Source organism: Daphnia magna, linkage group LG3 (genome assembly GCF_020631705.1).
Source record: "Daphnia magna isolate NIES linkage group LG3, ASM2063170v1.1, whole genome shotgun sequence".
NCBI classification, from domain to species: Eukaryota; Metazoa; Arthropoda; class Branchiopoda; order Diplostraca; family Daphniidae; genus Daphnia; species Daphnia magna.
The window spans coordinates 7,170,604-7,196,986 of record NC_059184.1 but is presented as its reverse complement, the minus strand read 5'-3'; the positions used below and the strand labels follow the sequence as shown (position 1 = coordinate 7,196,986).

Genomic DNA, 26,383 nt, shown 5'->3' with positions numbered 1-26,383 from the left:
CACTGGGCACATGTAAAAAATTCTATTTATTTAGATAGAACATTATTTCGTTTCAAATAGTTTGCTTTGCTAGTTAATTATAGATTACATTTATATTATATTTGAATTAGGCGCGCAATCAAAATGGCCGCTTTAATGGGTGTAAGGAAGAGGTTACTATTATTGTAATTTATAGAACCAAAACTATAACTATCTAAGTGAATTTTTACTCTAAAAAATTCTAAAGGTTTTAAGGTATCTTAATTATCTATTACTTTATTGATTTGGCGTATAATAAGACCCAAATGATGTGCCCAAAGTTTGACAGTTTTGGTTCTTTTACCCTCCCGACGCAAAAAGTTTGAAATTAAAAAAATTAATTACGGCTAAAATATTACATGCATGTAAAAAACACAAACATCAGTCAATATCCCTTGAAAAGAGCTATCTTCTCCATGTATTTTTAATGAAAAATGTTGAAAAGAAAAAATTGCTTCAACATGAAAATTTTTTTGCGCTTTCTCACTTGGGTCAAGTATTGCGCTGGTTAGATAAAAAGGAAAAAACTGTCATGTTGAAGCAATTTTTGTTCTTTTTTAGAAAATTTATTCCTAAACTACCTAGAGGGACTAAATAATGCATTAGTTTAAAAGAAAATTTTTATTGTTTTATAATTTGAACTTGGAAAGTTTTCTTTTAGGGAGTTCTGTAGTCCTTCGAACTCATATGATTTGGAATCCCGACCTCTGAAAAATAAAAATAAAAATGAAGACTTTACCAATTTGAATGTATTATAATTAAGGTACCTTATTGTTTAAATTATCGATTTATTTTCTAGTGGTACCAAAGTTTATATTTTTGACCATTCTGGAGAATTTTCTTCGTGTGTTGGAAACGAAGCCAACACACTTAACATATGTATATAGCTTAACCTTAAATATAACAATTAGAAATTAATGCCTCTAATTATAACTAAATAAATGTGGGATAAAGTCTATTTTACCCGACCAAATTTACTACCATTTACTTTACACGTTCACTACCATCCTGGGCACGTAATAAGCCCCCTATTCGGCCTGCCCAGCCAAGCAGTCGTCCTGTCATTCTCACTCAGTTAATTTTGGCACTACTTATCAAGAAAATGAAAGGTTGGAACTCACTCTGCTTTTATAAATCAGAAAACTGAGACGGGCCGTAGCGTCGTGCCTATTATTGGTGTGAAAATTTCTCACCGGGGTCTTCGTCACGACGCTGCCGCCACGATGGCGCTGAAAAAGACGAAGGCATCGAATGTTCTAGGCAATAGTGATACGTTGTCGGGACGTGTATCACTAGTTAGTCACAACGAAGCTGTGATCGTCTTCAACGAGCGAACTGCTCTCTAAGAAAAAAAAAGCATTTGACAAATAAGAGAAACAAAAGTAACTCGTTGCCAAACTGAGCCACTAACAATTGTCGATCCGAGATGCATCGTTCGACATACTACGTTTTCTCATTCGGCTTCCGTCATTCCATCTGGTACGGGGGCGCCCAGAAACAAAAATTGAAAACAATACACAATTTTATTTTTTTTTATTTTTTTATTTAGCCAAATTTTGTATCAGACTTCACCAAACCAATGTGAATTTGAATTTAAAGAAACGTTGAAGTCGTTGGGCACGTTGGGCACGTTGGGCACGTTACGCAGTCGGCTGGAGGTATGAACCTCGAAACCAAATATGTTACCATATAGTAGAGGAACAGAAGCACAACTACCAAACGAAAACATGATAATACCGGTTTTAGACTGGTTTTCCAGTTGAGGCCGGTGGCTCTAATTCCAGTGTGTGGTGAAACGTATAATTCGCCCTCATTGTCCGATGTTGGTTGCTGGCTCGTGCCGGTTAGCTCGCGTTTAGCTCGCGCCATTTCAGCTAGTTGCTCCGCCGAATAGGTCATAGGCAGAGCCAATTCTTCTAGGCCTAACAGCCATCTTATGCGTTGGTGGAATGTGGTTAGCATTTTTGATGCAGTTATTCGCAGTCGATTTGATTCAAATGCATTCATTCAGGCAAAAGACCACTAACAGAACTATGTTTGGACCAATAGTTCCAGCTATTTGGAAAAGTATCATTATTTCAGACATTCTCCATGCGCCATTAGATTTGAAACTATTTTTCGCATACATTTCGTTATATTTATAGTTTGTTCAACAATTATGTTTATAAACTAATTTAGAGTTATTCATGACGCCCGACAACGCCCACAAAACAATTGTGGTTGTATCCGACATTTCATTAAGCAGCAACTCTGGCGCCTGCTTGTGGAGCTTAGCAAAAAAGGGGGGAAAGCATAGCCTACTACAATCACGGCCACTCAGCTGGCTATCTCTATTCCTGTACCGATAAGCCCGCCTAGTGACGTCATGGTCAGATCACGTGCTCTTCTCTGAATGGCTGCCCCTTTCTTTAACTTCCTATCGCATGCGCTCCAAATCAACACAATCTTCGTCAGTTAACTGATACAGATCCGATTCCGTGTTGGTAAAAAACGGATCCCCAAGTTGTGGAGAATGGATTCGTTTCCGTTCTCTGACGCTATAGTCACATGAAGGAAATAACATTTTGATACTCCCTTCCTACTTCAGAATCGGATTCGTTTCAGTTAAGCAATATTACACAAAGCAGCACGTTATATAAATCACTATACGGACCCGTTTCTTTCTAAGATTAAAATTATTAACGGATTCGTTTCAGTTTAGTATCAGCTTGTTTTACTAATAAATAACCGGAAACATTTCCTACTACTACGTTTTTAGTTAACGTATTGTTTGGTTATTAAAATAACGCATGTGATTATGTGAATGTACAATTTTGGGGTTTTTTATAATGCCTATTTCAGAAGAACTAAGGGTTAATCTGGTTATTTTCATAATATAATAAAGAAGAAATGAACCTTATAGCCTATTTGGTTGTTTTAGAAATTTGTTGCTGAAGGAAAAGTAAACAAAAAAAGGCCCACAGCAGAATCATGGACAATAGGGAAAAGATGGGATAGATTCCAAACTGTAAAAAGAAAACTAGAAACACTTAATGAAGAAAATGAGGTGCAGTATGCTGCGTTCATGGTGTACCCCAATCCCAAAGGAGATTCTTCACATTATCTCTTTACACAAGGAAAAGAAATTGGAAAGTTGGTCAAAGAAAACAAACTATTCAGCAAGTCTTTTCTCCAACTTAAACCTGAATAGAAGAACCCCCCTCAATTTTCCCAAGAGCCCGTCATGAAAAAAAAACAAAAAAAGGAAATACTAAAACTAATGATAATGATTTGCCTAATCTTAACAGGGAGACTGCTGATACAAATGCAATTGATGAAGATAACAGTCCATGTACAGTTGAATTCATCCACCCTGATCTCATCACTCAATGTGGTCTCACTCCTGAAAATGGTGCATTTGAGGTTTCTCTGATGCCTTAAATGATACCTGAGAAAGGTTTGCTTCCTCCTGAAATTGGTCAGTCTGATGCTGATTACAAAGCATTGTTCCAAGTAAGTTTGTAAACCAATTGAAGCTAATTAAAAATAACATATATTTAAAAATTTCTTAGCTCCAAGAAAAATGCAGATTCCAACAATCGACAAATCCTTGCCGCTGAATTTATCTGTGATGAGTACGTTTACACGCCTCGTCTTTCCATCAGTCCCGGGGATTAGTTTCACTACTCTCCCGGACTTCCACCTTGTTCTCTTGGCCGAATCGTCGTGAATCAACACGACTTGCCCCAACTCAATCTCCTTGACATGTCCTGGGGTTGGCAGTGAAACTGCTCCAAATCCATCACGTATTCTGTGTAGAAATCTTTCCACCATTGAGCCACCAGGGTTCTCCTGATCCTCTCTCTTTTTGTCAGCGTCACCCGGTCCGAGTATTCTCTCTCCTCGTCGTCGACCGGGTGATGCTGTTGTTGCCGGTAACCCGTCACCAATTACTTGGGTGTTAGCGGCTCCATATCATCTTCTGCCACGTAAGTCAACGGTCTCGTGTTGATCATGTCCTCTATCTTCGTCAACACCGTCTGGAATAGATCGTATTCCATACAATCGCTCCCGTACGTTTTATACAGCAGCCGTTTAACGGTCTGCACCATTCTCTCCCAGAATCCGCCCCACCAAGGGGCTAGACTCGGGGAAAATCTCCATTTTATGTTGAGGTCAACCAGCGTGTTAAACACCCTGCTGTCTCTGTACGCTGCTCTCAGGTACTTAGCGGCCAACGTTAACGTTCTCGCGTTATCGGAGTAGAGCGCCCTGGGGTACTCTCTCCGCGCGAAGAATCGTCTTAGCGCGAAGATAAACGTGGAGATCTCCTGGTCGGTCGTAACTTCGAGATGGACTGCTCTCGTTACGACACATGTGAAGAGACACACGAATAGCTTCGTTTTGTGACCGCTAGTCGCCGGTGATTCTACTGGGAATGGGCCTGCGAAATCCACTCCCATTATCGTGAAAGGATTGGACATTTGCAGGCGATCCAACGGTAGAGGCGCCGGTATTTCATCAAATTTTCTCTGGCATCTCGTGCACTTACTCGTCTCTTTCTTGAGGGCTTGACGCATCTTCGGAATCCAGAAATCCGTTCTGAGTGTCCCCTTCATGGTCTTCACTCCGGTATGTTTCAACCGAAGATGTGTCTGTTCGATCACCCTTCTGGTAATGAGGTGCTCGGCCGGTAGCAGAATGAGGGTTGCTTTTTTATTGTATTCCATCCAATTCAGATGCCGGCCTCGACACTTGATTAGTCGGTTTTTTTTGTCCCACATTAGGCCGAGTTTCTTCAACTCATGTGGGACCTCTGTTTGCCCAGCTCTAAAGCTCTTCACCACTGCTCCGTAGTGAGTCGCCTGGGCTTCTCTGTAAAGCTCGAGCGTTGCCTCTCGAGTTTCGTCAGTGGTCCACACGGGGAACTTCAATTTTCTCCCCCGGTGTCTGACCGTTGCCACCGGGCTTTCCGGATTTTCTTTGCCCTTGAACTTCTTTATCGCTCTTTGCATCGTGGCCAAGACTCTTACCATGGTTCGCATGGAGCTGAATCTTTCATACCATTTTGCTTCGGTTGATACCGTACATTGCGTTACCTCTTCTGCTTTTTCTTCGACCGAGACTTCTTGCAACTGGAGCTCGGTCGCTGAGCTTGGCGACTGGGGCCACTCCTCCCTCTTTCCCATCCAAGATGGGCCAGTCCACCAACTCTTCTGTGCGTTAAGCTGCGCAGCCGTAGCTCCTCTGGATGCTACGTCCGCTGGGTTCTGTAACCATGAGCAATGCCTGATTTCCTCAGTCTCCACTGTCTGCCATATCTCCGTCACTCTATTGTGAACGAACTGCTTCCACCGACCAGCCTCGCCTTTCATCCACCAGAAAGCTATTGCTGAATCGGTCCACAGTAATTTCCTCTTGATCTTTTTCTCCGTCGCTTTCTCGACGTAGCTTCCGAGTCTCGCTGCCAGAAGCCCGCTCAGAAGTTCCAGCCTCGGGATCGAGACGGATTTCTTGGGGTCCGGCGCTATTCTCGTCTTGCTACACAGCATTACCGGGTCTTCTCCATCTGTCCTCTGCCTCAATGAGTTATCACCTTCGCTCTCCTTCTCTCCTCACAGGATGGTTTACTGCTGCCGCTCTTGCCTGGCTCTTTCTTTCTGGTTTACGAATTGAAAGGTTTGCGTTCCGCTTCAGGAAAGCATTGAACCAATCTTCTCCAGCTGACTCGTTTTTATGCCACTGAAGAGGCATTTCCATTGCGTTTGCTTTACCATAAATAAATGCCTATTTCCTCGTTTGCCGTGGTGTAAGGCCAGGATTTAAGTTTTAGGCAACGATGAGATATAGTGCTAGTTCTTTTTCTTTTTCTGGTGTGAATTTTTGACGATGATGAAAATTCCTTTTCAATGTATACGAGCTTTGGTAACTTTGATTAATCTTGTGAGATAATCGATGAAGAGTTGACTTGGACAGCCCTGTCATAGCTGCTTTACGAAAACTTATTCCACTCGTTGCAATTCTTTGTAATACCCCTTTAGTTTCATCTTCTGTAAGTGTCCAGTTGCCAGCACATTTTTAAATATAGTTGCGAACCATCTCTAATAGAAAAGAACAAAAAAATTGTTTATAATGTAAAAACAAAAATGTACGTAGCCTATATGTTAAACTGGTTTACCATCAGAAGACTTTCCTTGCACGACAAATGTAGGACTAGTGCACAGTGAACATAACACATGTTGATGTGTACAGAATTCAATTAAAACACCTGTTGTATGAACAAGAATATATTATGAGGAGAATATAGAATATGTAATTCACTGAAACGCTGTGACAAAATAAATAAACATTTCAACAGCAGTTAGGTTTAAAAACCATAGTGGGTTTATAATAATTAATTAATACATACATTGGATGGGTTATTGCTTATCCAATACAATTACACAACGTTACCAACAACTTAAACCTTATCATATAATTAGCACGTCTTCACGAAAAACATGTGACAAACCAAAACAATAAATGACAAAACATTTATCGATTCTGGAACTATCAATATCTGTCACTTACAGTGCTGCCCTCACGGGCAGGATTGTAGGTGGCAAGGGCCTTCGGTGTGTGTTCATGTTGGAAGTGGCCCTTGCCCCCCTTTGTTCGGTTTCGGTAAAAGGTACCCCTAGTCTCTCTCTCTCTCTACCACGTCGGTAAAATTGTCTCCCCCACCACATCTACACAGAAATAAAGTGTTCGATCCCTCAAGTCATATTTCATTGTCATTATTTTTTCATCCTCCTCATCTCGTCTCTGCTACGACGTTACATGCACGTTAACGTACGTAACAAATGGTGCCGAAACCCGGGATTTAACGAACACGTGCATTTCTCTTGTTATCCCTAGTAAAACTTGTTAGATTCAGTAAAATTGTCGGGTATTCCCTTTGTAAGACTTTGACACACGTCCACGCCATCCTGAAGGCAAAACCCGGTCTACCACGCCTTTACGTATCTGACTGTATCGTCGCTGTATCTACGTGAATCATCGACATCCGTTTACGTGTGACTACTTCCTTGTCTTTGGACGTTTCTACGTCATGAGTGAAGCCGTAGCAAAAGCCGAGAGTATTGAGTCGGGCGGCAATATCTCTATAGAAGACGAAATGAAGCCAGAAGCAATGAAGAATGAAGGCCCCCTCCTCCCAGACAACGATCTCAAGCAGAAACGTGGTAGAAGAAAGGCGGCCCACACGAAGTTAACGAATCAGCTCAGAAAAGCAGTGGTAGATCACAAGTTGGGAGCCATCAGGCTCAAGAAGTTGCAAGTTGCAGCATGGCGAGACGAATTAATTCGTATCTACGAAGACGTCAAAGATCTTCACCGTAAGTATATGGAGAGTTTGCCCGATATTACGGATCCACAACGTCAAGCATGTGAAAAATGGGAGGTACAATTCGACACCGACCACGTGGAAATCCTCAACTTCGCCATTAGGTATGCCACGTCGTCACGTCACTCAGCCAGCTCTATTGGTACGACAGCTTCAGACGTCACAGTTAGCACCACGCTATCACAGAAGAGGTCTACCCGTTCGGCGTCAAATGTTTCCCTTGGTCAACCCAGCCATCGTGATCTGTGCATCCAGAAACAGATACTGGAACTGGAAGTCAAGATGGAACGTGCAAGGATCCAGATGAAAGCGAGCACCACGTCGGCTACGGAAACGTTAAGCAAGGCGCTGAAAGGCATGGGTGAGCACCTGAGCAAACTCATTGACAGCGCGGAAAAGACGTCATCAGAAATCGCCGCTAACACCAACTTGGTGAAAGATTCACGTCAGAGTCTACGTGAAATGGATCAGAAGATCAAAGAGGTTAACTTGGACCTAAATGCTCAGATTGAAGGTCTAAAAACAACGATGGAGGTCAACAAGATCCATCTGAGAACGATACAAGAGCAAGTTCTGGACCAAGAGACACGCCTTCCAAAACGATCACAGTCATTCGCTGCTACACAAGACATCCCTGCTCGGGCGTCCTTAAAGTATATTGAGGCCACAGTAATGCACCGTAGAGACTTGTCCAATCGTTACGTTCCAGCCGGTACCTCTGCACAGGATCCTACCCGAAGACCCTTGCCCATCATGCCTTCAACCTGCAATCCATGCCCACCCCCTGGGGACGATACGTCTTCGGACACGACCCCTGAACCTCCACCTGCCACTGGCCTTGCCAACCATCCTCATGGCGGCTGCTGTAGTCGTCCACGTACTCCGACCTTCACGATCCAGCCGTTTGATGGAAATCCGAAGAACTACGCCCGGTTTAAGGCTAAATTTCGAGCCTTATACGAACAAGAATACAACGGTTCTCCTGCCCTACTGTTCATGTTGGAAGAGCTGCTGTCGAAGGAGGTCCGGAATGAGATCGGCGAGTGCCTCGCCGATGAGGCTATGTACTCCGTAGTGTGGGAACGACTCGATGCAGTTTACGGCCACACCGAAGTCATGGATCAAACGTACCTCGACGACCTGCTGCAGATTCCACCTTTGAAGAGCCAAGATGCGGCGAGCCTCAAGACTTTTTCAAACCGGTTGCATGGAGCAGTGGTCACGCTGTCACAATCAAGATATGCCCACGAGCTTCATAGCCGTACTACTCTGATGGCCATGGAAGCAAAGCTGACGACGTACCTTAAAGAGAAGTGGAATGAAAAACGAAAGAGAACGGGTGCAGAGCTGAACGTTCTGGACCTGGACGACTGGGTAACAGTAAAATCCAGGAGTAAGCAACATGGTAAAAACGTATTTGAGTCCTTGCCTACGTCGACGTCCTAAGTACGGTTTGATGAGAAGAAGCCTGTCAAGAAACAGAACGCTGCTCACACGTCAACCATTGGACACGTTTCGACAGAAGAGGGCTCTAAATCAACGGCGTCGTCACCTCCGGAGGCTGCTCCCAAGGTAAAACAACTGAAGACGGAGGAGAAAGCGGCCGAAAAGACTGACCAATGGAGGTGCCTAGCTTGTAACGGCAGGGCTCACAACTTGGCCAGCTGTAACCTGTTTATGTCTTTCACGCCCACGAAAAGGGCTGAAGTCGTATTTAAGTCCGGGGGGTGTTTACTATGCCTAACCGGCAAACATAAACGCAAGGAGTGTCCCAGGGACATCAAATGTACCATGGGTCGATGCACTGGATCAAGACACCATCCCTTGCTTCACGGGTCCGAGTTCATCCCACGGAGGAAACTATCGGATCCAATGTCTCCATCAGCGTCTACATCGACTGCATTCCTCGGGACACTAACCCAGAAGGAAACGGTAAAGCGACGTGTACGTTTCAAGATTGTACCCGTTCGTATTAGCGTCGGTACAAGATGGGTAGACACTTTCGGATTCCTGGATACCGGAAGTGACACCACACTGATCAGGAGAGATTTAGTAAAAAGTTTGGGACTCGTTGGTCAGCATAAACGTATCAACGTTGTCTCTTATGATGGAGCCACATCAAACGTCCAAGCTGCCGTTGTGGATTTCTCCCTCTCATCCGTTGACGGAACAAGCCGGTTTGAAGTTAAACACGCCTACGCCGTCGACAAGTTGAAGGTGACGCCAAATCCTCCAATCAACCCTCGTCAAATGGAGTCCTGGACACACCTACGCGGTCTTGATGTCCCGAACATACAACCCGAAGACGTTGGAGTATTAATTGGAATTGACGTAGCAGAAGCCCACGATCACGTAGATTCCGTCAAGCCGCCGGCTGGAACAATTGGGCCTATCGCCTTCAAAACCCCGTTTGGTTGGTGCCTGGGTGGTCAAACGGGCCCGCCACAAGATGGGCGTCCGTTCATCGCCCATATAGTAGCAGAGGAACGTCCCGAAGACCTCAACGAGTTAGTCAAGAAATTCTGGCAGCTGGAGGCGAAAGACGTAGACATGGAGCAGCCTGTTCTCTCCGAAGACGATCTACGTGGGCAGCGTATCCTCGAGTCAACAGTAAAGAATGTTGGTAACCGGTATCAAGTCGACCTTATGTGGAAAACCGACAACGTAAACCTTCCGGACAATCGGGCAACTGCATTGAAGAGACTTTATTCTCTGGAGAGGCGATTTCAACGAGATATAGACTTCGCCCAGAACTATGATGCAGTTGTTAAGGAGTACATCGGCCTGGATCACGCCAGACTCCTCACGACCGAAGAGTTGCGGAAGGAGTCAAGTAAAACGTGGTATTTACCGCACCACGGCATCGTAAGCCCATCCAGCTCTACGACCAAAGTTCGAGTTGTATTCGACGGAGCTGCCGAGTATGGAGGAACGTCGATCAACCAGAACCTGTTACGTGGACCCAATCTTCTCGTTAGCCTACTCGGTTTCCTACTACGCTTCCGAAGGAACCTGGTACCAGTTGGCGCAGATATCGAGAAGATGTTTCACCAAGTGGTATGGGACCTAAAGGTCCCAGTAGAAGACCAGGCGGCCTACCGGTTTGTCTATCGTACGCCTGGCAGTAATCAAGCACTGTTAACGTACCAAATGACAGTCCACGTCTTTGGATCGGTATCTTCCCCAACGACCTGTATTTTCGCCCTAAATCGGACTGCAGACGATCATCGCGACCCGTATCCGGAGGCAGCAGAGAGCGTTCGAAGAAACTTTTACGTTGACAACTACCTCGATTCCTTAGATTCCGAAGACGGGGCAGTAAAACGGGCCCGCCAGATGAAGAAACTCTTACAACTAGGCGGTTTCAATCTAACGAAGTGGACGTCCTCATCAAGGAAGGTTATATCGGCTCTACGTGAGTTCGGTTTGGCTTCACCAACACTGGACCTTGATTTGGAGAAGTTGCCCATCGAGCGAACACTTGGAGTGATGTGGAACGGAGAAATGGATATGCTGACGTCCAAGATACGGAAGCAGCAAAGCCATGACGTTCTCACCAAAAGGAATTTCCTCAGTATAATCTCCAGTGTCTACGACCCGTTGGGACTCGTCGCTCCTGTTGTTTTCTTAATGAAGTCACTTCTGCAAGATATATGGACGTACGAGAAAAGGATCGGCTGGGATGACCCTATCCCCGAAGAATTAGGCCAACGCTTTCACTACTGGTACGAGCATCTGGATAACCTGGAGTTGTTAACAGTACCAAGATGTTTCCGGCATCAACGTGGTCGTTGGACGCAGCAGCACCTGCATGTATTTACGGATGCAAGCACAAAAGGATTTGGAGCTGTGGCGTACTTCCGTTTCATCTTCGAAGACCAGTCGATCAACGTATCCTTTGTCATGGCTAAAACCCACGTAACACCAGTAAAAGGACTCACGATCCCAAGATTAGAGTTGCAGGCTGCTGTAGAAGGCTTAAATATCGCCCTAGTAATCTGTCGGGAGCTCGAAATCGATTTACGTGAAGTTACCTTCCACACCGACTCTCAAACCGTCTTACGTTGGATCCATTCCCGCACATGCCGATTTGAAACCTTCGTGAACAATCGGATTGGCAGAATCCTCCGGAACACGAATGGAAGACAATGGCGTCACGTTTCCGGAATTAACAATCCAGCGGACCTGTGCAGTCGTGGCATTGACCCGAAGACCGTCGACGAGTTGGTGAAATTCCACGAGGGTCCATCGTACCTGAAACTCGATCCGTCGGAGTGGGATATTTGGGAAGAGATCACAGAGCCGGAAGAAAGGGACGTTAACGTAATTCGAGTCTTCGCAGTCAAAACGGAAGACGAAAATCACCCGATTGATGACTGTGTAAAGAGGTATTCCAGCTTACTCAAGATCCAAAGAGTTATCGCTTGGTGCAGAAGGTTCGCGACCAACGCCAGAGCTAAGATTGGAATTTACAAGCCAACCGTGGGGGAGTTGACGGCCGAAGAAATGATGACGGCCCTCACGCTTTGTGTCAAACGCACCCAAGGACTGGCATTTGCGGAAGAAATCTACGTCTTGAAAAAGAGCTTGGAGCTGCCTCTGAAGTCAAAACTACGCACGTTTAGCCCTTTCCTGGATGAAACAGGTCAGCTACGTGTAGGCGGACGTATACTTCAGGCTCCAGTTGATTATTCCACAAAGCATCCCATCCTGCTTCCAGCCGATCAACTCCTGACGCAGCGGATTGTATGGGATCATCACAAACGGAATCTCCACATTAAATCTGAAAGATTGCTGGCGGATTTACGTACACGTTACTGGATAATCTCTGGACGTAACGTAATCAAATCGGTTGTCAACACCTGCTGGCCTTGCAAGCGGAGATCATCAAAACCCATTCCACCACTCATGGCATCGTTACCAGCTCACAGGCTTACTCCCTATCTTTCACCTTTCGCATACACGGGAATCGATTACTTCGGCCCTCTAACGGTACGAGTCGGTGGAAGAGGATGTAGACACGAGAAACGTTGGGTATGCCTGTTTACGTGCCTAACAACTAGAGCCGTTCACCTAGAAGTCTCCGACGGCCTCAGTCTCGAAGAATTCATGCTATGTTTCACTCGGTTCGTGAGTTTACGTGGAAAGCCGAACGTTGTTTACAGTGACAACGGAACAAATCTCGTAGCTGGGGAACAAGAACTCCGACAAGCTCTAACGGAGTTAGTCAAACAACACCAGGAGTTGCAGTCGAAGATGGCATGCCAACAAATAGAGTGGCATTTCTCTCCTCCTCACGGACCCCATTTCGGTGGAGTTTGGGAAAGGCTCGTGCAATCGTGCAAGCGAGCCATGAAGGTCAGCGTCGGGAATCGTTTAGTCACCGATCGGGTCCTAAGAACGGTGATCGCAGAAGTAGCAGCCCTTTTGAACGCTCGGGCACTAACCCACCTCAGCATGGATCCCGAAGATCCCGATCCGTTAACGCCGAATCACTTTCTTCATGGAGGAGCCCGTCCCTACGTGCCGCTAAAGTTGGGAGATGCTGAGAACATGGACGTCACATCAAAACAATTCCTCCAAAGCCAGGCCATCATACAACATTTTTGGAACAGATGGCTTCGTGAATACGTTCCACACCTGACGGAAAGGAGAAAATGGTCGGAAAATCGGCCAAACGTTACCGTCGGAGACCTAGTACTCGTCATTGAGCCGAATACTCTACGTGGACAGTGGCCGTTGGGAAAAGTGATAGAGGTTCTCCCCAGTGACTCTGATAACGTTGTACGAGTGGTAAAAGTGCAAATCAGCAACCACAAAAACCCCTGTATTCGTCCAGTGACTAAGCTCTGTGTTATGGCTACGGCCAAAGAGCAGGAGGTTTACGTAGAAAGTGAACAAATTGGGTCATCTGAGTAAAAATCGAGATCGTTAGATCAAAATGTAATGTAAATAGTCAATTCTTGTATAAAAGTAAAAAAAAAGGGGTATAAATTGTAAAATGGTTAAATGGTAAAATTGTAAAATTGTAGAATGTCAAATGTTAAAATGTAAAATGTTAAACTGGTTTATATAGTCATATGTAACAATGTAAAAAGTGGGAACCCCAAAACCGCATTGTAAAATTTCCGATCGCAACGCCACCTATACTTGGTTCAAAGGGCAAAGGCAAAATTAGGTCGCCTACTGTTTAACCCTTGAACTTAGGGAAACTGTTTAGTCCTTCACGAACATTAGACGACAGTTGCTCTTAAGTTCTCGTACCATAAACACCAAAGTGACCGTTGCCGACTCAACATCATGGCTGAAAATCTGTGCCCATCCGTCTCATCCGTCAAAGAGAAGTTAAAAGTTTCCCGTGAACGTGAAGAGGAGTGTTCGTCCAATCTTCATCTTCGTCGACAGGATTTACTGAAGACGCGAGCGGCGGCTATCGACGTGGTTTTGGCCCACCAAAAGGCCATCGTCCAACTCGATCTGGAACTCGAAGAAAACTCGAGGGACATAAAGAACGTGCACGTTCACTTCATGTCCGAACGGGAAACAATCCTCAACAGCTTTGTTGGTTCCCTGTTAAAGGAAAAAAAGAAAGCAGCCGAAGTCCAGCCGAACGCCCCACAGTTTGTCGCGCCCCGTCACACCCCGACGATCGTGTGCTTCCTGAGGACCCACCTCAATCAGCCAGGCATGGTGTCCTGCGGCCGCAAGATCAGGGAGTGTGATGGCTTCATGCTGCTGACTAACCGGGAGCGGATGGAGCTGCTGTTCGCACAGCACCGATGTTTTGGCTGCTTTCTCCCGCTGTCCGTCGCTGGTCATTTGAAGCTGGCCGATTGTCCCCACCTGCGCTTCTGTGCCATGTGCGGGACCAACGACCACCACCAAATTCTCTGCGCACCAAGGCGGGTGTATCAGGGAGTCATCCCTGAATAAACGTAGCCGTGGATGCTAAACGTGGCGAGCTTTTTTTTTGTTTTGTTTTGTTGTTTCCCTTTTTGTGTTATTTTAGTACCTGTGGACAGGTGGGCCCGCTGTCACTTACAGTGCTGCCCTCACGGGCAGGATTGTAGGTGGCAAGGGCCTTCGGTGTGTGTTCATGTTGGAAGTGGCCCTTGCCCCCCTTTGTTCAGTTGTGTAAAATCCAGTACCGAAGTAAAAGGTACCCCTAGTCTCTCTCTCTCTCTACCACGTCGGTAAAATTGTCTCCCCCACCACATCTACACAGAAATAAAGTGTTCGATCCCTCAAGTCATATTTCATTGTCATTATTTTTTCATCCTCCTCATCTCATCTCTGCTACGACGTTACATGCACGTTAACGTACGTAACAATATCTATTTCTTGACAATCGATTTATTACTAGCCCCTCCTTCATGTGGAAATTAGTTCCTCCCCCACAAAAAATGGTCTTTTTGAAGAACATTTTAGTTTCACGCAGATTTATACATTGTACTTTACTTACTTATTTAGTTTTACACGAATTGTGTATAACCAATGAATAGGAAATAAAATTTTCCACACAATGGCGATCTCATTTTTTTTTTATATGTTACTTAATAATAGCTAAAAAAAAATTAAGTGTCCCAAGTAACCCCGGCACTCTTTCCCGTACGACAAAAAAATATGTATTCATTAAAACAATTGTATTAATTACAGGGTTTCAATTAATTAATTCTGAAAAAAGATATTGTTACGTGGCCAATGACCACGTTATGTGATCCGTTTAGTATTCAATACTACCGAACGTGTGACGTCAGAGTTTCCCCCGTATACAGTCCCCCCGTAGTCGTGTATCGGGGCTCAGTCTTAGTCTTGTTAACCGTGAATACAACGCATTGCTACAATATGAAGAGGGGAGAAAATTCCCTATAACATTTTTACAATAAAAGGGATAATATATGTAATTTTGTACTACATAAAGCAGTTTGAAAATTTCTTTAAGAATTTGTCCCACATAGCCCCAGTTTCCCCTAGATGGCAAATATGGCACGAAATATACACCAAAATAAACAGAAAATTTATTTTTGAGATTCTTTATTATCTCTAGCACGTTTTAATATGATGTTTTACTTCGATTTTTATAGTTTAAGAACTGCAAATTACAATAAAATGTACCCCCCTTGGCCCCTTCCCGGCATCCATTGCGGCGGCCATTTTGATGATGTGCGTAATTCAAATTTGAATTCTAACTTTTTCTTATTATTATTCCAACGTTTTAAATTACCAAGAATGTATGTAAACACAAGTACATTTTAAAGAAAAACTCTATGTATTTTAAAGAGTAAGCAGCAAGTGTTTTATTCATAAACAACATAAAGCAAATACAATGAGTGAAGAGTGACACGAAAAAATTGTTTTGATTATTTCATTATTTAATTACATTTGTTCATTGAAAAATACCTAATTAGCTTTAATGGTATATTCTTAGTTATTGGTGGTAGGCTTAGAAGGTTGCTTTCTAAGTGACTATTCAATTGTTGGTTGTTGCCCTGGTCAACCTAGTGGGATTCCAATACCTGTAAAAGGGAAAATAAAAGAGCGATGTCAGGGCTATAACATTAAAATTTTGTGAAATAAAATACCTGTTTGATAAGTGTGTTAATTTTTTTGCAATGCCACAATAGATTACCTACTTAATCAAAAAGTATACTTCTCAACGTAAATGGAAAAAGCAGCCAACACACTGAATACAAATTTAAAGCTTTGGCTGAGTAACACTGTAAAAACTTTATGCATTTCACTAATCCTAAATAAAATTCGTTAAATGGTAAGAAATTCATTAATATTACCTATCAAATAATAATATATTCTTACTTCTGCTCTAATGTCAAATTTGTTTCGTGGTTCTAAAAGAAGTAAAATACAGCAACTTTTTTTTTCACTAACAAAATTTATTCTTTTTAAACATATACATAGATTTTTAAAATACAAACACAAATACAAACTCACTTTAAAACCAAATCAAAAGAAAAAAAAATAAACAATAAACGTAAATAATGGCTTCGATATCTGGCAGCTAGACGATAAGTTTCATCTACTGAATAAATGTCAGCTAGCTGATAACTATCACTCGCCTCTACAGAAAAAGTACCGGTGCAGCTTTACCAAAGACATCAACTAGTTGTGCGCGACCATGTTGCCAAATGTCCTACTCCAACTTTCCACAGTTCCTTTCTACAGTTTTCATTTTTCTCCATTTCTCGTTGGCCATTGTTGCCATCGGTAGCCATTCTTGACCCTTGTCGACCCCGATTCGTGGAGAGATTAAACGTTATCAATATGTTCTTGTTTAAATTGCGAGATTGGTGGAATACAAAATGTGGAATCGACGAAACTTATATTGGTTCCGTAAAACAGATAATAATAGTAGGCAGTTTGCAGAGTTTTACAGGAATCGATAGCCCTAATCAAAGGCTTTCGATTTCTATAAAATTTAATACAAAATTATGGTAAGCAAAAAAAAATCTTACACTAGGATTCTTTTTCGTTTTATCGGTTGGGTCAAGATCGATAAAACGAAAAAGTTTGTTCTAACTAAGGATTTTTTTCTTTATTAATATTTCGTATTCATTTTTACAGAAATCGAAAGTACTTGATTAGGGCTCTCGATTTCTGTAAAACTTAAAGTTTTCTGACCCATACTTTAGGAATTGTTCAATTATCAGATTTACGAGGGGGGGGGGGGATGAGGATGAGCTTACACACCGAAACCTTGAGATAACTGTTCGATTATTTGTCTTTGATTAACCCAGTAAATAAATGAAAAACTCCGTAATTAATGTCTCTAATTATAACTAAATAAACGTGGGTTCCTGTCAAAGAATTAATTGAATTGATTAGTTATTTACAAAAATGTTACATTACCAAATAGAGGAATCCTCGTGGAAGTGAAATACAAAAGTTTTTCTCATTTAACGTTTATTCTTTCCTACCAGGAGTAAAATACACACATTTTATTACAAAATAAACACAAATTTTAATCTATATTCAATAAAACTTACATTGTAGCAAAATTTTGTATTTTTAGTTTCTTCTTTAAGAAACTAAAAATACAAAATAAGTTTTAAAAAAGTAAACAAAACAGCTGAGAAGCTGTCGTCGAAACCATGGGAAAGAAAACAAATGAAGGCTGTGCCCCGTGTGCCATGTAACAGCATAGGGTCCTACGACTAAAATTGTGCCGCTGAGGGCAGCACATTGAAAGACGCGACGCAACGGTACGACGAAGTGGTGGTCACATTCGTCCTAAAGGTACGACGCGTTGGCTTATATCAAGTTGCATAGTTTACAACATAGTAGAAGAGGGGGTGGTATGTTCACTTACTAGAGATTTCCCGTAAGGCTAGATTCTCGGTTTTTCAGTTTTTTTTTTCAAAGTACTTGGTCTCGATAAATGGTGCTGCCACCAAGCGTAGCGTCACCTTCAACTGCTTTTTTAAAAGAATGAAGAAGAAGTAAAGCTGTTAAGTGTGCTCGTTGTTAATTGCAATAATGTCTATTTCATATTCTCTAAAAGTGAAAATATTGTCAAATTTGTGGCAGTATTTCTGAACACGAAAACAAAAAAGGTTAGCATTTTTACAATTCGTAAGGAAAAGTTTTCTTCTTGGCAATTAATCATTCCTGAACTGAAGCAATCAAGCAAACCTCTACCCTGTGTGAAAGGCATTTTGATCCTTCAGATATTGTGAAAGGATTTACAGATGGGGTAGTATTTCATGAATATGAAAGATGGAGATTAAGTCGTTCTGCTGTTCCAAAACATTTATTGGGTAGCATACACATTTCCCAGACAACACGGTTCCGTCTTTAAGACGTCTTTTATCCTTGTCTTTGTGACCGTGTCTACCGCATTTAAAACGTCTTCTTATGGGCCGATAGGTGGCCAAATCAGGTTATTATGACCGCAAATTTAGGGAAAAAAGTAGGATTTTGGACAAATTTTTTGCGCTGATCACGCAGCCTGCGGATTCGAACACGGCTTCTTTTTGGGCCCATATACTTATTTTTTTCCGCGGCTTATGGTCCCAAACTGGGCTTATTGCAGGCCAATATACCTGTTGTTGTTGCTTGAAGGTAAGATTTGCCATTAGTGTTTAAAATAGAAAAACAATCGGAAATAGAAAAACTAATTCTTGTGTTTTTTTAATTCACTGGATTATTGCGTTGATAAAGTCACATTATTGATACCGTGATAACGGGAAATACAGGGAAGAAAAACAGAAATGGAATTCCAAGTAACTGCATGAGAACCGACAAAAGTGGATTAATTGACAATCTCTTGTACTCGAATGGATCTTTGTCTTAGTTTTCCGGGGACGAATCGCCATCGTCATCACTCTTATCGTCGCCTCCCAATCTTCACTGCAATTTGCTCTTCCGTCAGTCGTACAACACCTGTTGCACGGAGACTTTCTAAAATTATAAAGAATAAAAATCAATAATTTAGCTTTGAATCTTTAACATATTATATCCTATACCGATAGCGACAGCTGCAACTGCAGTGGTGCAGAAACACCTTTTCTCCTGGTTTTGGCCCTTAAAGCAAAACTGCGATGCGACGCTGTACCTCATGAGTTTGTGGAGCACCTTACCCACAATTCTATGCTCCGTGCCTTCCACACCAGTCAAATACGATTTCTGAGATTCAACATAGATCAAATATTTTTAGCTACTACGCTAGAAAATTAAATAAATCAATGGCAATACTTACCAGTTTTAATCTTTTGGTTTTGTCTTCTCGGATAATAAGATTGATACGATCAAACGCTGTCAGGGACTTTACTCGCAAGCAAAGGTCGTCTTTAATCCCCAGTAATTCACGGATCAGAGGGGATCGTGTTGGTCATGATCACTGACAGCGTGTTCTGTATGTCCGCTTGTGTAGATTTTACTTGTTTCAGGCCACGGAGAATTGTGATGTTGGTTTGAAGAATATCGTCCAGCTTTTTCGCATCACACGGGGACATCAGAGACGTTGTCGGATCCCTAGCCGCAACTTGGTTATCAATAAATATGATTAGATTAACAACAGTCAAAATTAAAATTCTTTTATAGATTCCTGTTGGCACAGATTTTTTGGCAAACGCAACATGAGGAGTAAGGGCCCTCTGCTGAGGTTCAAATGCCGGCGCTGACGGAATCCTTAGGAGGGTGGCCACTGAAATGTCTTGGTGTTTGTTTCCAGCTCTTCTTGATCTTATTATTTGTTTTTATTCACGTTGCGTGCTGGAACGGCCATGTTCATCATCAGATGTGAGAATTACTGGGAGCCCAGTAAAACTCACAGTGACCGTTCAGCCCGTAATCTGTTGGAGCATCCTTTGGAGCAGTACTCGGGGACATATGAGGTGAAATATTAGAAGGAGAAGGTTCACCATCAGACAAGATAGCATTAGCACAGGAATTAGCACAGGTGGATGCAATGAGAACAGGCGTCAAGGTAGCAGCTGTTTTGCATTTTTTTGCTGCGCTTCTGCCATCCTTTCCCCTTTTTTCTAAGTCAGTGCTGACAACCGCTTCGCCAGCAATAACTCTTCAGTTTATCCGTCTTTTAGTTTATCTTGTGCCTCTTGTATGTATCTAAAAAATTAAACAATTAATTATCTGTTTGGTTAGTGTTACTTTCGAAGAGATTCTAGCCTCACCAAATTTGGCAATGACGGTAGCGATGAAGACTGGCCATGTTTCTTTATCCACCACTGCATTCTTGTTGATTAAAGTCACCAACTGGGTTGAACTTCGGACTTCATCCTCACTAGGCCAGTAACAAGTGTTCCTGTTGCCCGACTTTCTTAGCCAGTCCAGATGGGCTATATTAAATTGGTAGGAATTGCCAGGCAAATGGAACTTGACAATGGCAAAGGACTGAAATAACATACCTATGGCTGACAATTATATCTATAAAAAAAAACTGGCGAAATGCTACTTACGTGCTTTGCTGGTTGATTGGGTATGTCCCGTTTGTTCCCAGTCATATTGTTGCAATCTCTCGTAATTTTGGATGACCAAGGAGAACTACGGAGGAATACTCACGAGGAAAGAAAAAGAACTAGAAATATTACAATCAGCTTGTCACACCAAACACTTAAAAATGAAACGAGTGTTTTCTTTCTTTCTCTTACGTCTACTGCTAAAAAATTATTTTTGCCCGTTGTCAGTTTTATGAAAAATTTATCCTTGGACGCAACCAAACTTTTTAGAGATTGAAGATAATATACCTTGTCAACATGAATTTTCTTTTGGCTTTCTCGAAGGGGCGAAGTTAGCGGTGGGGTCACGAACGAATTTTATTCTTTATTTGGCTTTTTCACCACTGACCTGAAAACCGATAGAAGAGTACAAAAAAATTAAAGTGGCTGATATAGATATGTAGCATTAACAAGACATTCTTACCATATAAATGTAATGCATTGCGGCGTTTTGTCCAACCCCATTTAATCAGCTACAATAGTACCGTACATATGTGGTGTTTTGAAACCCATTAGGCATTTGCACAAGAAAACAACACAATCGTTCTGATGCGAGCACAATTTTCTGCTTAGAAACGAGTCCACCACAACATCAACGATAACTGTGTTAATAGTGTACCTGTCATTACATAAAAATTATTAAAGAATAAAACAATTATTAATCTTACTGTACCGTAAAGAATGTTAGTATGATGAATAGGCTTGATGACGAATAGCTGATGCATAACTTCCATCAAGTGATGTTGATGGGGCAAAACTTTTTAAAAGATTAACTGTTTGCATTCTTATCTCTGCTATCTGCTGTGGCTTTTTCTTTCCCATTTCTTCCACCATTACTTCTTACACAAGGGGGATCACCTCAAAGAAAGTGTACCTGTCATTTAAGAGAAAGACATTAATGGATAAATAGTATAAATATAGACCTCCTGCACCTTGCGGATAGCAGGATTCTTGTAGTCCGACAACGCTGTCGGCAGCCATCTTAAGAAAACTCCACTCTTTTAGTACACAGGCTCTTATGGAAGTATTTTTTCAAAGTGATTTTTGTCTTAACTGGATTACAATTTCGACCAAAGAAAAATAGTGAAAAATACTACATAATTCAGGTAATCCGTAGAATGTAAGTTTTCCACTATTGAAGTAGTGGAAGTCATATTAATTAAATGTTTTGTGCAATGCATATGGGCATTGTTTATATATATAGGACCCACAAATGTAAAGGTTACATGTAATTTTTAACATTTTCCCACTGAAACACTTGGTAATTAATTTTTCCAAATTATTTAGATTGTCATGTGCGAGGAGGAATTTGTGGAAAATGCTGTAATCCAATTATTCGACCTCTCCAACTATTCTGATAGTTTGCCAACCGAGGCAAAAGAACGCTATCTTTCTAAGTTGGCTGACATTGTTTGTGATTGTCCATACACAATATCCAACACATTCTGGTCTTCTGGACCGGATATAGATAATGTCATTCCACCAGTTGAAAGAGGTGACCTATGGAACTATCTAGTCTATGGAAAGAGTCTCTACACTGATAGCGAAATGAAGAATTACAAAAGTTGTCAATCTTATAAAATAATCACTGGAGAAGGATTATTTTTTGATTTGAAATGTTTAAAATTGAGCAACTTAAATGTAATTTGTACTGCAAAAGTACATCATTCCATGGCTTTTAGTCTACCACCACTTAGACCGTGGGTTGCTTTGAACCAAGCAGGCAGTGTAATAACAGGACATTGCGACTGTATAGGAGGGTTAGTGTGTACCTATTTTTTAGTTTATATGTTCATTCGTTATTGACTGTATATTTTGTCTTATAGCCTTAGTGAATGCTGTAGCCACGTTGGTGCTGTGTTATTTGCAGTTGAATTTATCAATGCACATAAGAGAGAGTTATCTGTCACGGAAAAGCCAATGCAATGGATGAAGAAGACTTCTAGACCAGTATGTATTTAATGTGTTTTTTAAGCTTCGTAAATTTCATAACAACCACTCAATTTGTTTTATTACAGAATATGGTAGAAACTGTTTCTCAATTGAAGAATACACAAAAGAACAAAAGTAAGAAACTAAGAGTAGATACATCACCGATCTCAACGGATGCATTTAATGTGATGATGGAAGAATATATGAATTCTGGTATTCAATCTGCACTTCTTACAGTACTTCCGGACTACAGCAAAAACTTCATCCCTTTGCAATTGAAAGTTACTCTACCAAATCCGCTCTCCAAAATTTTCACAAGTCACTTACGAGGAAAACCTCTTAGTGTTTTACTTAAGGAGTCTGAAGACCTTTTCAGTAAATATTGTGTTTCAAATCAACAAGCTGAGGCTATCGAAATGTTAACCCGTGCTCAATCCAAGAGTGAGTTATGGAATTCATTTCGTCTTGGAAGGATTACTGCTAGCGTCGTGAAATCCGTTATTACAACAAGCATAGACAATCCATCCAAATCGGTTGTACTCAAGATCTGTTATCCAAACATTAACTCATTCAGCACACCAGCAACAAAGTACTTTATATTTTCTTATACTTTTATTGTCGTACTTATTCTGATCATTTGTATCACCTAGGTGGGGAAAAGATAATGAAAAAAAGGCGTTGAAGGTTTGGGGGAAAAAACGGAAATCAGAAAGTTTGCACACGGGGTTTTCAATTGATGAAGCCGGACTTACTATTTATCAATTGCATCTGTTTTTGGCAGCATCACCGGACGCCATATTCAACTGTCCATGCAACGGAAGGGCAGTTGTGGAAGTAAAATGCCCTTTCAAGCACGCCAACGAGAAAATATTAACTGCAGCAAGAAACGATAAGGAATTCTGCCTCTACGTCACGGAATCAGATGAACTAGCTTTAAAGAAGAATCATTCATATTATAGTCAGATACAGTTTCAAATGATGGTGTGTCAAGTTGATGTATGTTTCTTCATTGTTTACACCAAAGTAGATATGGTCTTCTTAACTGTTAACTGTGATACAAATTTTCAACGTGAAACTATTCCAAATTGTAAGGACTTTGCTAAGACAGTAATATTGCCAGAATTGATTGGCAAATTTTACACAGAAACACGATACGGAAAACAAGTTAATGTTGCGAATGAACTGCAGTTACCTTCTACCAGTATTAATATTCAAAACGAAGAACAAAGTGTCAACAACGGTGCAAACCGCAATGTGTTAATGAACTTGGATACGAACATTTCAACCGTGGATAGTTCAAATGTGATATCATCTAACCATAGCATTCATATCAGTGATAAGAATCCCTTACCTTTTATTACGCAATCCTCTAGCTGCTCAACGTTTTATGGTCCTTGTTTTTGTAATGTTCACAGAGCTAATGAAACCATGGTTGTTTGTTGTTCTCCTTCATGTCGTGTTAAAACTTATCACATATCTTGTTTATTGACATTAGGGGAAAAACGATTTGGAGAAAATTGGACATGTGATGATTGTAAGCAGCAAAGAAAGAAAGTTGTTAAAGTCAGAAAACCATTGAAGTCAGTTAATTAATTTCAAAATGTATCGTTTGTAATCAAATCCAAAGTTGTAATCCAGAACAAATATAAATCACTCAAATGGAATAATACTAGGATTCAAATTTGAAAGAATACAACAGACAGCAACAATTTCGTCATAGAAACACACATTATCCTGAAAAGTATTCAAATTGTACATTATAACTGGGCCACGCATAATGTCGAACTTCATGCGCATACATCCTATTTCTCGTTCTATGTGTATTCGCACATTTGAAACTTGGCGAGATATTTCAGTTTCTAATTGAGTTAGTTGTGCAGCTCTCTTAAAAGCAGGAGTGATTAGTTTGGCTCCTCTTAATCCAATTTCTTCCGCTACCTCAAAACCCATATCAGCAAGAACCTCATCACCTGCTTTTAAATTATCTATGTAGCCACTGTGCCTTACAATGAACTGGTCCGATTTTCGGCCAGCATACCCTTTAGAAATGAAATTTATAGTTCCATTAGGAGTGGCAGAAATCAGATATTTAACAGTATTCTTACTTTTATAGGTAGAGTAGGTAGCAGCCTGATCATTCCTGTCATTGGGAATTTGAATTTGTGTTTCAAAACAATCCATGATAGATACAGTGTTTGGATAATGACGACGGAAACACATAGGCATTGCTACCTGCAGTTGAGAAAGAAGGGGCCAAATAAGTACATGTGTCTTAAGTTTGTAATAAATACAGTCTACCCAAGAATGAAAGTACCGAGAGACAGTCCATTCGCTTATATCAAAACGAAAAGCCAAATCAATGTCTGCTGGGTTATGACTTAATTTAACAAGTGTCAAGAAAAGCTGTTGTCGTTTACACAGCTTAAAACTATTGTTTTCTGGTATTCCAGACTGAATCGCTTTAAAAAGTATTTCAAATGACTTAGCAGTTGACAGGCTCGTATAAACTCGCATCCACCTGTCACTATTTTGACATTTGCTAAAAAAATGAGATGTTATTGGTCTGTTACAATACATAGCAAATTCTTTCTTCAGTGAGACGTACTCTGCATTCATTTTTTCAAGTTGTGCTGTTAACTTTTCGATTTCTTTTTGCAACTCACTCACCAATTGTGGTGAGTGTTCACTTGATGACGGTTCTTCGTCGACCAGGCTGTGGCACGGTTTCGATGTTGACAGGTCCATTGGAGAATCTTGAAGTTCTTCAGCAAGTAGAACTTCACTTGAATTCAGATTTTCATTAATTTTAAAGGACTGTGTATCGTAATGTTGCTATTATCTTCCTCCTTGGGTTGGGTATAGTTTGCTAAAGTGTTCATAAACATAGCCTCTGCAACAACAATACAATAATAAATATATGAAATGTCTATGAACTTGTAATGTATACCTCTGTTGTAGGTATACAACACTCTTCTTTGTAAACGAGTGCTATCTGTGATAGCTTTGTTCAGTGATACTGAAGGAGCCCAATCTGGGTGATTTTTTTGTAAATAGTAGCTTGGTTTTCCTATGACAGTCAAATAAGCTTATAAATGGTTATGAGTTAAGTACAATATTTGGAGCTTACCAGATGCAAAATGAAGATTACACACCAAGTGTTTTGTTTTGATATTAGCATCATTGATGTTTAACCTAGCTAACCAGAGTTCTCTTCTTTGCTGAATAATTATTGAGTCCGATGGGTATCTGTTGTCTGGAGAGACAGGAATACCAAAGAACCGTACGCCAACTGACTTATCTCCTATTCCATTGTTAGGACACCCTTTGACAACACACTTCTTATAGAACTTTGACATGTTAGGGGATGCCCTGTACAAAACATTTAATTAATATGACTTCCACTACTTCAATAGTGGAAAACTTACATTCTACGGATTACCTGAATTATGTAGTATTTTTCACTATTTTTCTTTGGTCGAAATTGTAATCCAGTTAAGACAAAAATCACTTTGAAAAAATACTTCCATAAGAGCCTGTGTACTAAAAGGGTGGAGTTTTCTTAAGATGGCTGCCGACAGCGTTGTCGGACTACAAGAATCCTGCTATCCGCAAGGTGCAGGAGGTCTATTCATCTTACTTTACCGTTATTGCTTCACGATGATGACTAGACTCAACGACGAATCACGATGTACCAGGAGAGGTGGGCAAACGCGAGAGGAAAGAACTGTGCCAAGTTTCAGTTCTTATTCTCACTTCTGCCGCTAGGTTCTCTAGTGTGAGTGGCCCTCAAATCTAGCTCCAAGTTTAACCATTGTGGATAAAGCATCGTGGTTTAAGGGTGTTTTAGTTCAGTAACAATAAAATTAACACAATGCTAGTTTCTAATAACGTAAAATCAATTACAATTTATTGATTTTTTCAGAATAATTGTTAATTCTTGTTTGTTTTTATCACTTTTGAAATGTAACAACAAAAAAAATGCAATAAAAATTTCAATTTTGATCACAATTTGGACAGTTTTCTTTACTTGTGTCGCATTCTCGACTTTTTGGCCACATCCATCTCATTTTTTCCCCACTTAGCTTGAAAGCGAAAACGA

At 41.2% G+C, this 26,383-nt stretch overlaps 3 protein-coding genes and 1 long non-coding RNA gene across 9 annotated transcripts; 1 reads left to right on the top strand and 3 right to left on the bottom strand.

Annotated features, from left to right (window-relative positions):
- Positions 1-3,947: 3,947 nt before the first annotated feature.
- LOC116935554 lies at positions 3,948-5,549 on the bottom strand. Its single transcript, XM_032942844.2, has one exon. The coding sequence runs from the start codon at positions 5,547-5,549 to the stop codon at positions 3,948-3,950; it is 1,602 nt and encodes a 533-aa protein (XP_032798735.2).
- A 12,976-nt stretch (positions 5,550-18,525) lies between these two features.
- Positions 18,526-20,656, bottom strand: LOC116935540. Of its 2 annotated transcripts, none has more exons than XR_006644003.1 (5): positions 20,314-20,656; positions 20,029-20,248; positions 19,095-19,963; positions 18,862-19,021; positions 18,526-18,796 (listed from the first exon to the last, which is right to left on the bottom strand). It is a non-coding gene; the product is annotated as an uncharacterized LOC116935540 (long non-coding RNA). The 2 variants fall into 2 exon arrangements; XR_006644004.1 differs by having other exon boundaries at positions 20,029-20,230.
- A 667-nt stretch (positions 20,657-21,323) lies between these two features.
- On the top strand, positions 21,324-23,877 carry LOC116935555. 2 transcript variants are annotated; one of them, XM_045170796.1, is made up of 6 exons: positions 21,324-21,458; positions 21,640-22,112; positions 22,179-22,302; positions 22,371-22,873; positions 22,935-23,540; positions 23,626-23,773. In XM_045170796.1, the coding sequence occupies exons 2-6, from the start codon at positions 21,646-21,648 to the stop codon at positions 23,771-23,773; spliced, it is 1,848 nt and encodes a 615-aa protein (XP_045026731.1). In that variant the 5' UTR covers positions 21,324-21,458; positions 21,640-21,645. The 2 variants fall into 2 exon arrangements, with proteins under 2 accessions (XP_045026731.1, XP_032798736.2); XM_032942845.2 differs by having other exon boundaries at positions 22,935-23,877.
- Positions 23,878-23,928: 51 nt separating this feature from the next.
- Positions 23,929-25,899, bottom strand: LOC116935538. 4 transcript variants are annotated; one of them, XM_032942832.2, is made up of 5 exons: positions 25,724-25,899; positions 25,412-25,653; positions 25,232-25,351; positions 24,583-25,174; positions 23,929-24,516 (listed from the first exon to the last, which is right to left on the bottom strand). In XM_032942832.2, the coding sequence occupies exons 4-5, from the start codon at positions 25,027-25,029 to the stop codon at positions 23,935-23,937; spliced, it is 1,029 nt and encodes a 342-aa protein (XP_032798723.2). In that variant the 5' UTR covers positions 25,030-25,174; positions 25,232-25,351; positions 25,412-25,653; positions 25,724-25,899; the 3' UTR covers positions 23,929-23,934. The 4 variants fall into 4 exon arrangements, with proteins under 4 accessions (XP_032798723.2, XP_032798722.2, XP_032798720.2 ...); XM_032942831.2 differs by having other exon boundaries at positions 23,929-24,323; positions 24,390-25,174; positions 25,724-25,898; XM_032942829.2 differs by having other exon boundaries at positions 23,929-25,174.
- Positions 25,900-26,383: the final 484 nt, after the last annotated feature.

Bases quoted from the DNA above. Each gene is read 5' to 3' on its own strand.
- LOC116935538 (XM_032942829.2), bottom strand. From the start codon at position 25,029: ATGGACCTGTCAACATCGAAACCGTGCCACAGCCTGGTCGACGAAGAA.
- LOC116935555 (XM_032942845.2), top strand. From the start codon at position 21,646: ATGTGCGAGGAGGAATTTGTGGAAAATGCTGTAATCCAATTATTCGAC. The intron at 22,113-22,178 runs GTTAGTGTGTAC...TTTGTCTTATAG, and splicing joins CATTGCGACTGTATAGGAGG to CCTTAGTGAATGCTGTAGCC. The intron at 22,303-22,370 runs GTATGTATTTAA...GTTTTATTACAG, and splicing joins TGAAGAAGACTTCTAGACCA to AATATGGTAGAAACTGTTTC.
- LOC116935554 (XM_032942844.2), bottom strand. From the start codon at position 5,549: ATGCTGTGTAGCAAGACGAGAATAGCGCCGGACCCCAAGAAATCCGTC.